Here is a 13,192-nt window from a genome sequence, read left to right as displayed (position 1 = left end):
AAAAGTCCAGATGGGAAAATCAGAGGTAAGGAGTGGTAGCTAGGAAGGAGAGATGAAGGATGCTAAGATCTTCATCTTATAAAGCACAGAATCAAGATAGTGATGTCTCTAGTTGACAGGGCAAGAACTAAACGCCTTACTTAACATTACAAATACAACCCATCAGTAAGTTAAAACAGTGACATCATGATACTGGTTAGATCAGCGTAATGGCAAGCAGAGCGTGGCATAAGTCAAATAAGTCCTCATCTGTGGAGTTAATGAATATTGTCTGACAGGGAAAAAGCAACAGAACATGGAAACAGGGGATGGAAATAACTATTAGAAGAAACAGCTAAAATATTTAGAAACTAAATAGTATACTATTGGGATTTTTAATCATACCTCTAGATTACTTGGATAAAAATTTAACAATTTTCTTAAAAAGAATTTCTATACTCTCTCTTTAGTAATCAGACTTGCCTGATTTCTCTTGTTCTCCAACAGTGAAGTTTCATAGAGTTGAGCATTATGAAGAACAATACCACAAAACGCCAAATACGCGGCAAAGTCCTAGAAAACAGGTAAGACAACAGCCAGTAAGAACTGACTACAGAACTGTCTTGTTACATTTCCTGAAATACAAAAGGCATCCAAGAATATTTACAGTTGAAATAAATATTAGAAAACCAAAAGTGCAGATGTTTATTCTGCATAAAATTAGGAACTGATGCAAAGCAAGTGTTAGCTAAATGACACAACTAGAAGATGACAAGTGTTAATACAGTCTCCTAAAGTCATACATTAGTTATAAATTAACAAGGAGAAAGAGGGGAGGGACCAAGATACAGATCTTTATATCATTTGAAATTGAAGTTGGCCCTGCGCAAAATTTGGTGTAGTCTCTGAATGATATTAGGACTTGGATCTATGCTGAGACTATATAAATAGCCTGTAACATTACTGAGGCAAATGAAAGCTCACATACTTGTTAAAAGAATATTGACAATAACAGTCCCATATAAAGTTGCAAATATTAGTTTAAATATGTTCTTTTTAACATAGATCTGTCATCATTATACTATACTAAGGTGATATGTTGACAATTATGTTGATTAAAATAAATCTTTACATGGCACACTTTATTCACAATCATGGATTTATTTTGCTGAGAGATGATACAGCCTAGGAATGCAAGTCTTTCAAGAGGGGTTTACGTTAATGGACTGTAAACAAATAATGGAACATAAAGCCAATCTAGAACCATGATCCCCACCATATGTTCTCAGGTGTCGTTAACAGAATAGGAGACTGTATGTCTGTTACCCTGATTTAAAAAGGTACTTGCTATGTTCTGAAGTAATTAAGACCTGGAGACCAACACACGTGCCAATACAGCCTACAGCACGGAGACAAAAATAACTCTTGTTTGAATGTCTTCCAAAGGCTCCTACTCCTTTTCAGGAGAGTGACATAAATAGCAATGGGCTTGAATAGGAAGAATTCAGTGGGCTCCATGATATACATATAATTACAAATTCAAGAAGAGAAATAATAAAACCTACTGACAGAATGAAGTTATAAACAGGTTTAAGGGCTCCCGTCCTTAAATGGAAAGCACGTTGATGTGGTGTGGTGTGGAATGTATTCCTTCAGAGTTGGATGAGAAGAGTAATAAAATAATGCTGACTGCCGCTCTTTCTAAAGCTAAATTCACATCATCCAGCCTGAATTCACACCTTGGCGCCCCACCGTCTGTGTGCAAAGCTTATAAAACATTCTGAAATTTCACCAGGAGGCAATTCCAATTTTTAGCTGCCCTGGAGTGCTGAACTTGGAGCCGTGCTTTAGGGGTTTTTACTCAAGGGTGAATTTCTTTATAGCAGTGATGAAAGGTAAATGAGATACTTAAAATACCATGTCACCCTCTTATGGCCCCAACAGGCACACAGCCCTGGAGGAGGCTGGGCAGCACAGTGAGCAGGGGTTTGGGGGTTTCTGCTGACTGAAGGCCACAGGTCCTCCAACGTCACGTCAGCACTGTATTGAGCCATAGGAAGGAGACACCTGGAACATTTCACATCACTTTAAACTGCTTTTTGTGATCAACAATTTCAGCTAATTCTAGAGGTCTATACACTATAAAGAGAAAGCATCTTCCTAAACAGACATCACACCAGACACAAGTTTTGGTACCTTTTCATCCTTTTCAGTGAATGTCCCACCATTACCCGATTTCTTGTTGATGGCCTGGGCTACGCCAACAACCTGGTATAAAGAGAGAAAAGTGGTAATTTCGTTGACTGAGATTATTGGCATAAATTCACCAAAGTGTGCTTACAGAAGAATTTCTACATGTGCTTTAAAATAACAATAAGCTACAAAACCCTTCATCATTTGAATTAGTTCTGTATTATATATTCTTTTCACCTATTAAAAGTTCAAATATTTTTAATTTCTTGGCAATCACATTTTAAGTACACATTTGTCACAGTTTTTGAATAAAAAATAAACACTAAATTTCTATCACATTTCAAATAAAATATACAATAAAACTGCACAGCTAGAAGGATCTACAACTAGAATATACAACTACATCCTGGGGGGCTTTGGGGAAAAGAAAAATATGTATATGATAAAATGAACATTTTATATTGGTTTTAAATGTACTATTTCAAACAAGCTAAATGCTCTTCTAGTGAGAATGAAACAGGAGCCAGTGGCCAATCACACAAATTAAAATGCAGAAGGACCATTAGGGTGAAAATAATTCCAAAGGTAGGGATGTAGTCCAACTTCTTTTGATACTTCTGACCTTGAAAATTATTTTACCTTCAACAGACTTACATTTGGGGAAAGAGGCTTTATTGAAAAATCAAAAAACAGGAATTAACAGGCTGAGCTTTATTTCAAATGGATCAGAAGGTGTTTGAAAGATAAATTATATCTTACGAAGACTAAGCTGAACTCTCTCTAGGAATATGCCTTAACTTTCCCTGAAAGATTCAGCAGGACTTTAAGAACCTTCTCATCTTTCTGCTTGAAAGTGTATCTTACCTGTTGATTTCCAACTCCAGCTTGACTTATCACCTTAATCTTACAAAGACCTTCAACTTACTTTTGCTTCCCCTTTACTACTTATAAATTCTACTCTTTCCTTCCTTCTGCAATTTAATATTATGAGTGGAATAAGCTATTATCCCCTAAATGGTTACACATTAGGAATAAAGTCCTTAGTCTTGTGTGGATGGTTCATCCTTATTTCCTCAACCCCTCTTGAGTCCCTTAGCTTTAAGAAAAGGATATAAAATTCCCTCTAGGATAGCAGAACAAGGAAGGGGAAGTACATTCTAGTCTGATGATGTTTTCTGGGCTTCTCAACACCTCTCCTCCCCACGCCATTACAGAGTAAGGAAGGTTAATTAAAAAAACACAGAATTACCCAATTATCCTGTACCTTTTTATTGCCCTTAGTTCAACTCTCTTAAACTGGTACACTCTTTAGCTCTTGACAATGGCAAAAAGATTTCTGGATGATCCAGTCTCAAATGCTAACAAAAGCTTCTGTCCAAGGTCAAAAAATGTCTGGACTGTGGCTAGGCATGTTCACGTGACTATAACTGATAGAAGCCACCAGAGGGTCACTGGGGTCTAACACAGAGCGGTACCAGAATAGGTTGGTTATGTCAAGTGTTCAGTCATTCACTCAACAAATGCTGAGGGGCCTTCTGTGTTTGAGTGATAAAAACCAGGAGAAAGACTCCCCTGAAGGAGCTCAGAATCAAGAATGGGTGACACAGATACACTTACAGCACATGGGACGGCCAGTTTTATGACAGATGCCCACAGACTGCTAAGGGCACAGAAGGGGGCACCTAATATGGGTAAAAGAGAAGGCTTCTTAGAAATGATGACATTTGAGTTTTTATTTGTCTTTATTAAATGGTTTTATGAAAAAAAGACTGAAATTTAAAATCTTCATTTTATGGAAGATGAGTTTAAAACAGATGAAGAGACTGTTATGCAAACCTTCTTAGATAATTATACAGCATAAAAAAGTATGTATTGGGGGCCGGCCCGGTGGCGCAGCGGTTAAGTTCGCACGTTCCGCTTCTCGGCAGCCCGGGGTTCGCTGGTTCGGATCCCGGGTGTGGACATGGCACTGCTTGGCAGCCATGCTGTGGTAGGCGTCCCACGTATAAACTAGAGGAAGATGGGCACGGATGTTAGCTCAGAGCCAGGCTTCCTCAGCAAAAAGAGGAGGACTGGCAGTAGTTAGCTGAGGGCTAATCTTCCTCCAAAAAAAAAAAAACAAACAAACAAACAAACAAAAAGTATGTATTGATGTGCTGTTTGTACCTGGAGCTGTGTGAGGTGATGTACTAAGCAAGGAAGTGAAGAGAAAGTTCCTGCTCGCTGAAAAATACAGACAAAAAGCTAGCTGTTTATTAAATGGCCAATAACCAAATTATATTAATACTTTAGTCCATCATGATATCACCATAAATTAACAGTGAGAGGATAGTTTCTTTCAAAGTCTTAAAAGAAAAGAGGAAAATCAGCCACACAATGTATTTTCTAGTAAAAGTGATAACATTGGTTAGTTTAGGTCATTGGAGTCCTTCTTGGGCCAGTTAGCTCACTGTGATCCAAGGCTGCAGGCTACAGATACCCTTAACCGAGTCAGTGATCTGTGAACTGATTTGGGGTGGGAGGAGAGCGTTGGGAGGAGAGCAGGGGTGAGTGTTTTATGGTTGGGTCAGTGAGCATCTATCTCTACTAGAAAAGCAGGACCAAAGCACGGCCTGTTCCCAGTGGATCTGCAGCATCCTATCTTCGTTTAACTAAAAGAACATCAAACAAAGCATCAAACAAAGTACACGGGGGATGGGCCCTAGAGCTCTCCCTTCCCTGAAACCTGCATCCTGATTTCACCTTCAGTTTCAGTCTTCGCATTTGTGTTTTACACTAGGGAACATTTACAGGGTAAGCATTTTTCTAACTGTGGGCTGAAAAGTTTTCTCTGTGGTTAAAAGAACACTGGCCCTGAAACCATACTAAATATAAGCCATTATTTACAATTTTCAACCAACACAACAGTGTTCACATAGTTGAATAACCATTTTCCATTTCTAGAATTTCCATTTGATTCTTTTCTCAAACCTGCCTATTGCTCCTCTTCCTCCTCTTCCTTCTTTTTCCTTTAAATACTAGTGCCTGTTGTCCTTCATCTCTCTGAACATACTTAATTTGGACGGTAAGTTCATCCTCAGCAGGACTGTTTCCCACGGGAGTCCCATGTTCTCTGGGTCACAAAGTGTCCACACATGGTGGTGTCCCCTTGTCTCTGCACTGCCTTGCTGGTGCGGACTGAACTCCACACCTGTGTGTGCCACAGGCTGGTGTCCTCATGCTTCACAGGGATCTCTTCTCTCTCTCACAGCTGCAGGCAGAAGGCAAGCTTCCTTGCTGCTTCTCCTGGCTGCCAGTGGAGTTTGCTAGGCCCAGTTTCGTGGAAGGACCCTTCACTCATCTAGGCTTTCCATGGAGTTCAGTTTCACCTCCCTGCCCCCAACACACCTGGAGAGCAGATGTACCCTGACTGGCCGCTGCTGCCTCACACATTCATCTGACTATCCTGATCTCAGACTCTGGGAGCTCAGCTGGCCTGTGGTCACTCACATTTGCCTGTGGTCACTGACATTTCTTCCCTTGGGGTCTCCTCTTTGTTTCTGACCCCTGGGGTTTTCCCTCTCTTGAGCTCATCTGTAATTCGTTAAATTGCTTTTGATGAAATGTTATCTTCTACTTGTTTCCAGAATGGGGGGGAGGGGGCGTGGGGGTGGGGGACAGGTATTCTTCTGCATCTGTTCAGTCTGGCAAACTGACCAGAGGTCCTGTTCATAGGCTTCCAAACCTACTTTGTACCCCCTGAATACTAAGGCTTTACTATATTTAATTTTTTTCCCATAACATTAGAGCAAGATATTTACCATTAGGCAAACTCATGGAATGAGGACATCCAACGATGAATTTTTCATCCTTTCTAGTAACGAATTAATTTCTCTCACTAATAATTTTATAGATTCAGATATTAGAGGTTAATTTGTTTAAGGGATGATTGATTAAACATAATTCATATTTTTAAAAAATAGGCAAGTTCTTTCAAGAAATTATTAGGCCAGGAAAATATATCTAATATGTATATGTCCCTCTTATCCCCAGATGGATGACCTTTTAAAAAGAGCACTGATAAAGACAACAGATAAAAACAAGAGAAAAGATATCGTGTTTGTCCAAGGTCACATAAGCCAGTAAAAGACAGAAAAAAAAGATTTTAATTTTACAATTTCAAGGATCCTAAGCAAAACCAGCATCCCTTGCCCTCCTTGTGTTGATATAAAGTCTTTCCTCCTCCTGTCAACCATCGCTCCTTTAAACAAATTAGGTCATTTTCTTCAAGCCTACAAACTGCTAACCATAGGTTCTTAAATGTCCATTTTCAAAGACATTTTTATGGCCAGTATATGTCAGACCTCATATCCAAGAGGCAAAGCCCCTAAAAATGTGAGCTTCCATATCAGAAACCCAATTATTTCTGCCCACGTGCTGGCTACCTGGACCCTCAAACCAATATTTTATGCTATTTTTTTTTTTTTTTAGGCACAAAGAAGCTTCTCTGTTTTCTATTTTACTGGCACTTTCCACAGCATAAATGGACATTATGTCCTCATGGGGTCAGGTGTTCTTTTAGGAATGCAAAGGGCAAGCCTTGACTCTCGCTGGGTGAGCAGCATGGAACGTGACAGCTGGTCGTTCCAGGGGCAACTGATCACTGTCACAGTAAGCAATTTCCTCTCCAATCGGCAGCTGCCCCAGACCCTTACTGAGGCCACGCATCAATCCCAGTACATTTCCCCATTCCTGCTTCCAGGGGATGCTCACTCAGCACGGAGGCTAAAAGCCTCCTAAAAGTGAGAAAAGAACAAACTACAAATCTCAGCTCTCCCTCTCTCCCACCTGCAGAATATCTCATCGTAATGACAGGATTCTAGATCATATACAACCTGAGCCGAAAACCTTTCTTCACCAAAAACCAAGAACTTAATGTAGGAGGGGCCAGTGGAGAATTCTCTCCAGTGCTCTTTTCAAACTTTTCCTTGACTCAGTCATTCATTCAGGAACAAGTACTCTATTCAACAAATAATTACTGAGTTCCTATTATGTACCAGTCACTGCTCCAGACAATGAAGACACGATAGTGAACAAGACAGACACAAATCCCTGTCCTCATGCAGCTGACATTCTAGTCAGAGTGTTAGGCTTGGAAGGACATCCCACCCCACCCCCTTCTCCACCCCTATTTTGCAGATGAGCAAACTGAAAATGAGAGGGCTGACATGACCAATCCAGGCTTTCCCACTTCTCTTCCCAATCCTAGGCAATCATCAAATCATGGTCATATTCCACGTAGTAGGAAACATAAATGGCTCCCAAAGATGTCCTCATGCTAATCCCTGAAACCTGTGAACATGTTACCTTAAATGGCAAAGGGACTTTGCAGATATGATAGTTAAGGATCTGGAGATGGGGAGATATCCTGAATCATCTGAGTGGGCCCAGTGTAATCACAAGAATCCTTATGAGGGAAAGCAGGAGGCAGAAGAGTCAGAGTGAGAGATGTGAAGATGCTATGCTGCAGGTTTTGAAGATGGAGGAATGGGCCACAAGCCAAGGGATCCGGGCAGCCTGTAGAAGCTGGAAAAGGGAGAAGAGATTCTTCCCTAGAGACTCCACATAGGAACACACTCCTGCTGACACCGTGATTTTAGCCCAGTGAGAACTATTTTGGACTCTGACCTCCAAAACTATGAGATAATACATTTGTGTTGTTTTAAGCCACTAACTTTCTGGTAGTTTTTTACAGCAGCAATAAGAAACTGATACCTTTCATTAGACTTATTCTCACATTTTTCCATACCTTTTTAATTTTCCCTCACCCAGTATCATATCTTGTGTTTCACCATCTAAATCCTCACTTTCTTGAAGGCCCTGACATCTCATTGCTAATTGTCTTCTTGCCTTTGGTCCATCTTTGACACTTAGGCCAAATTTATCTTCTTGGGACACTACTTCGTATGTACAAATTATCTCGTTACTCAAGACTTTTTAATGGTTCTTTTATCTATAGGATAAAAACTGCAGACTCTGATTCCATACTCTCAACCTGAACCAAGATCACTTACATGGATATTTGAGTTAGAATGCTACAACGACCTTTGTTCACATCATTCCTGGAGATATTGCTTCCACTTCTCTACTGACGCTGAGTCTCCAAAAAGCTTCCCTTTGTCAAACCCCTCTGAAATCCTGAGTGGCAGCTGTGTATGCCCTACATCTGAACAGGGAGATATTCTCATTTTTAACCTCATCTTCTCTACTCACATCCTGGCTCTCCAACTAGATTGTTTTCTAAAGACATGATTTCTATCTTATGCCTTATGGCAGCATCAGTATTTTGCATGGTTCTGAATGTGCTCAAACTTGATAGATATTTGTGGCTGATGATAATGGAAAAAGTGTCAGAGGGATCAGATTTTTTTAGGGTGATGTACTTACTGGAAAATTCACTTTTTTTTTTTGCTGGGAAAGATTTGCCCGGAGCGAACATCTGTTGCCAATCTTCTCTTTTTATTTTTTTTCCTCTACAAAACCCCAGTACATAGTTGTATGTCCTAGTTGTATGTTCTTCTAGTTCTTCTATGTGAGTCACCGCCACAGAATGGCTGCTGACAGACGGTTGGTATCATTCTGCACCCAGGAGCCAAACCTGGGCCCCCAAAATGGAGTGCGCTGAACTTTAACCACGAGGCCATCAGGGCTGACTCGACAATTCACATTTTAATAATAGATAATAATATCTGCCCATTTTTTTCTCTGCCCTTTGCTTGATACCAAGAGATCTGTCCACATCTGAGAACTATATGTGGCAGTAATGAGTTTATGCTCTTAATAAGCCTTTAATTATGGAGTTGAAACTTACAGCCCAAAAGGTTTGGGAGAGTGGGAAAGAAAAGCTTGAGATTGTTAGTTTTAACTTTTAATTTTAAAAATATAAAAAATCACGGCAAATAAGATACTAAATGTCCCAGGTCTTTGTCATCTGTAACAGTGGTAGTGTGGGGCTTGTTCAAACATAGCTTGCTGAGTCCCATCCATCGAGTTTCAGATTCAGCAGATCTGGGTCAGGGCCTGAGAATTTGTTTTACTACAAGTTCTCAAGTGATGCCAAATGCCACTGGTCTAGGAACAAAAACCACTGTGAGAACCATTGATAGAGAACTAATAAGTGTTAATATCTGGTGATGTTCTCTTTTCTTAAGATAAAATTAAACTGGACTTTCTTCTTCCCAGTCCCATTGTATTCCATACAAATTTTATTTCTTTGATCCCCAACATTTGGATTGATTGCAGTTTTTTGCTATTATGAACCATCTACAATGAACATCTCTGTACAGGTCTCTGTGTGCACATGTGCAAGAGCTTCTTCAATGAAATCTTCAGAGGAATTACAGAAATTTGTACCTTTCCCAGCAATGCATAAGAGCTCCTGTTAACCTCATATCCTAACCAGCACCTAGTATTGTCAGGCCTTTTAATCTCTGTCAATCTCACAGGTATAAAACTGGATCTTATTGTTGCTTCAATTTGCATTTTCTTGATTACTAGAGCAAATGAACCACTTTTTAATTTTTATCAGCTATCTTGGTTTTCCTCTTCTGTGTTGTCTATGTGTACCTTTACCAATTTTGAGCTTTCACTGTTGTTTGTGTTGTCTGGCTTTTATTAATAAATTTGAGAATCAAGGTTTGATATTTCTTTCAGTGACTGGTAAGACTGACTGACTTTGGTTGTGATCCATTTTACCCATCTCTAATGTACAAGCACTGCTACACCTACTATTTCTCTCAAGACTATGTTTATGGATATTCCAGGATTGGGGACAACACAAGTATGAATATAGGAGAAGTGGAAGCTTATAGTTTACTCTCATAGCCTGGCTGACTAGGAAGAGGCAGCCAGCATGAAGAGAAGCTTCTAGAAAGTTGCAAGATATAAACAGCATGCCCTGAAGATACCTGGCATCAGAAATACATCATGATCAAGGGCCAGTGTCTCTAACAGAGTTAATAAATCTATTCCCAGCCAAAAAAGAAAAAAATTCATAATGCTAAAAAGGTTGGCATTTAAAAAAAGAAGGGGGGACCTGCTATGTGACAGGCACTTTGTATCTGTTAATCCATTTAACCTTTGGCACAACCCTTTCAGGGAGATATTATTATTCCCACTTGATCACAGAGGCAGCTGATGTTCAGAATAGGTAAATAGGCAGTCCAAGAATGTGCAGACTCACATGCCCTCCAGGTCTGATCCCAAAGCCTTGACCTTTCTCCTGCTCCCCCAGGAAAGGGAGACTAGCACCAGTATAAAATGCAGGTTCTTAAGCACTACTCTTTAAACTGAAGGGATCATGAAGACCAAGGGTTTTCCAGAACGTCCAAGACCACCTTCAAATCCCATACATATGCTTATCTTGTTAATGCCTATTTTGCTCAAAGGGAATGGGACAATTTCAAAATTATAACTTTAAGACACAAAAACAAATCCAAAGTGGCTGCTGAAAGTCCTGCTTTCCTTGACTTCAATTATAAACCTCATAACACATTTTTATAGCTGAGAACCACTGACGCAACATAAAAAAAGTCCTATGTTTCAGGGGGAAATAGATAATAATGCAGTTTCAAAAAAAAGTAGATTCTTCAAGAAAAAGCACAATTAACCTATGGTGACAGAAATCAGACTGACTGGGGTGATGAAAAGTGTTCTATATCTTGATTGGGCTGTCAGTTACACAAATGTATATGCATTTGTCAAAACTCATCAAATTGTACATTAGGATCTGTGTATTTCAGTGTTTCTACAATTTAACTCAGTTTTCAAAAAATTTTAAAAGTAAATTTATAATTGCTGATGGTCTGTAAAAGTGGTGGGCCACGTGCCCACTTCCCGGCTATCTTGGTGAAGCAGGCTGAGGCCCCGACCCTTTGCTCGGTGCTGTTAGACAGGATGGATGTTCCCCAGATGGAACCAGTACAAATCCAGCCTCTGGGGGTCAGTAGCTGTCCTGCCTTAGGAACATCCAGTGGGAGTGGCGCCAACCTGAGGGAGCCTGGATTCCTTCCACACAAGGGGATGCTGGGCATAATTCTTGATCCTGGTGTTTATTCTCATCCCTTTGCACAAAAAAATTTCTCTTCCTGCCAAATATTAATCTCTCTGCCATACTAGCTTTTAAGTAGTGAGGCAAAGGTCTTAAACCTAGAACCATAGGGACCTTTTACCTTCTTATTAGACCTTTCTGTCCCTTGAGATATGGAGATGCAGGCCTGACAGAGCAGCACATAGCTACTGTGAGCAGAGTCTCCTTCTATGCCCTTTAAAAACTGCCAGAGACACAAAGGTTACAGAGCAGAAAAGAACCCGCTGTCTTTCCCACGTTCAGTGTTGACTGTTGCTCCTTGAACTTTCCACGCCTCCATCTGGCCTCACAGCACTCTGAAGGGAGGAAACGGACCTGTTCTGAATCGCCACCAGCTGAAGAGCTCTGCTGTGGCCACTGTCATGTTTCTTGTCTCCCTAGGACCTTCAAAATTCCCCCCTGTGTTTGCACTTCATGTTAAAGCTTCACAGACGAGTCAGCCAAGGCACAGAGAGGTGAAGAAACTTGCTTAAGGAATCACTGACTTGGAGCCAGCCCTCAAGACCAAGTCATCTTTGCTACAAAGTTGGAGCTCTTTCTTTCAAACTCTGTCTCTCTGCCTAATTGGGAATAAGTCCAAAATAACAACAAAAAAAATTGTATACTCATTATATATTGTCCAAACTGTACTATGTATCAGAATAATTCTTCCCCTGTTTGTGCCCACCTTTTACTTGACATTGCCAAAAATGACTTCAGAGCTTGGATCTCTTTAATAACTCAGATTTATTTTCAGGGTGGGATCCTGCATTCTGCCAGGTGCTGGCCTGCAAAGCACAGGCTCACCCTGGACAGTGTTGTTGGATTTGGACTCTGTTAAACCAGGATGAAGCTTGTTCCAGCACTGCCTGCACTTCTAACAGGTCCACATCTCTACAGTCTGGTAAGAGGCTGTGTTAAATAAGCTTCCTGATAATTACAGGGGGAAGGGGTATGCCCAGAATGTGCAGCTAATATAAACAGAAGAGAGATAACACAGCAAAAGTGGCAAAAAGCAAGTTTCGTGCATCAAAACACTGAATAGGCTGAATCTCATTTACGAATTAAAGTTGGTATCAAAGGGGTGGAGAGAACATCTTAATGAGAGCTGACCTGAGTGTTCAGACCACTGCTCTTGCCTCTAGTGGTCCAGCTAACTGCATCACAGCCAGGAGAAGCTACATATCCATTTCGTTTAGCTTAAGAGATCCAGGAAAAAAAAAATGTGTGTATGTGTGTATTTATCGTTTTTTTTTACACTCAACAAATTTTTAACATAGAGAATATAGTCTATTATGTCGTCACAGCTAAAACATAATTTTATCTCTAAGTGTTTTTTCCTCCAAATGGTAGATGAGCCTGAAAAGGTAATCCTATATGAAAGCTCAGATGCAGACATCTGTCATGCTAGCACAACTCCCAGGTTTACGTGTTACCAGCACTAAAAGACATTTCCTCCTCCACACATAGCTGTGCTAGATAATATACAAAGTAGTTAACAGTATTTGGAATCATTGTTTGCAACTCCAGATTTTGTTATTATATTATTCCAGTCTATAAACTTGCATTTTCAAAAGCTAAAATAGAAAAAGAGTTGGTTGGTAGCTCTTCAGGTATAATCATTAATAACGATGAAAGATGGTAATTATTTCATAGTGACAAAAATACATCCTTAGAATAAGACAACGTGGGTCTGAATTCCAGCTCTGCCACTTAAGATAAGTAGTATTTCCTTATCTTGACCAAGGCCATATTGCTTCATCTAAAATGGGGATGATAATATCAACAAAGAAGTTATTATTGATCTCTCAAGGTGAGCAGGAAGATCCTAGCCCTACTCCTATTTACCACGTAGCCTTGATTAAATTTCTCCTTGACGTCCCTTAATTTCTCAATCTATTTTGCTTACCATGC

At 40.1% G+C, this 13,192-nt stretch overlaps 1 protein-coding gene and 1 long non-coding RNA gene across 8 annotated transcripts in view; one reads left to right on the top strand and one right to left on the bottom strand.

The window, feature by feature from the left end:
• Nucleotides 1-13,192, bottom strand: part of PDE5A (phosphodiesterase 5A) — a 130,222-nt gene that overhangs the window by 74,571 nt on the left and 42,459 nt on the right. For all 3 annotated transcript variants that reach the window (XM_001502305.7, XM_005607870.4, XM_005607869.4), the window contains exons 4-5: nucleotides 2,176-2,247; nucleotides 463-552 (exon numbers count right to left, since the gene is read on the bottom strand). In XM_001502305.7, the coding sequence (XP_001502355.2) occupies nucleotides 463-552; nucleotides 2,176-2,247 (162 nt within the window). The remainder of the gene's footprint in view (nucleotides 1-462; nucleotides 553-2,175; nucleotides 2,248-13,192) is intronic.
• Nucleotides 1-13,192, top strand: part of LOC102150521 (uncharacterized) — a 167,709-nt gene that overhangs the window by 119,539 nt on the left and 34,978 nt on the right. For 3 of the 5 annotated variants that reach the window (XR_011436226.1, XR_011436243.1, XR_011436227.1), the window contains 2 exons: nucleotides 487-563; nucleotides 12,036-12,182. This is a non-coding gene — a long non-coding RNA (uncharacterized lncRNA). Of the gene's footprint in view, nucleotides 1-486; nucleotides 564-8,170; nucleotides 9,846-12,035; nucleotides 12,183-13,192 lie in introns of those variants that run through there. The other 2 variants (XR_011436235.1, XR_011436228.1) reach the window with 1 other exon arrangement.

Source organism: Equus caballus, chromosome 2, assembly GCF_041296265.1.
Source record: "Equus caballus isolate H_3958 breed thoroughbred chromosome 2, TB-T2T, whole genome shotgun sequence".
Taxonomy (NCBI): Eukaryota; Metazoa; Chordata; class Mammalia; order Perissodactyla; family Equidae; genus Equus; species Equus caballus.
The sequence above is the reverse complement of the archived record's forward strand: the minus strand, read 5'-3'. Positions and strand labels throughout refer to the sequence as shown.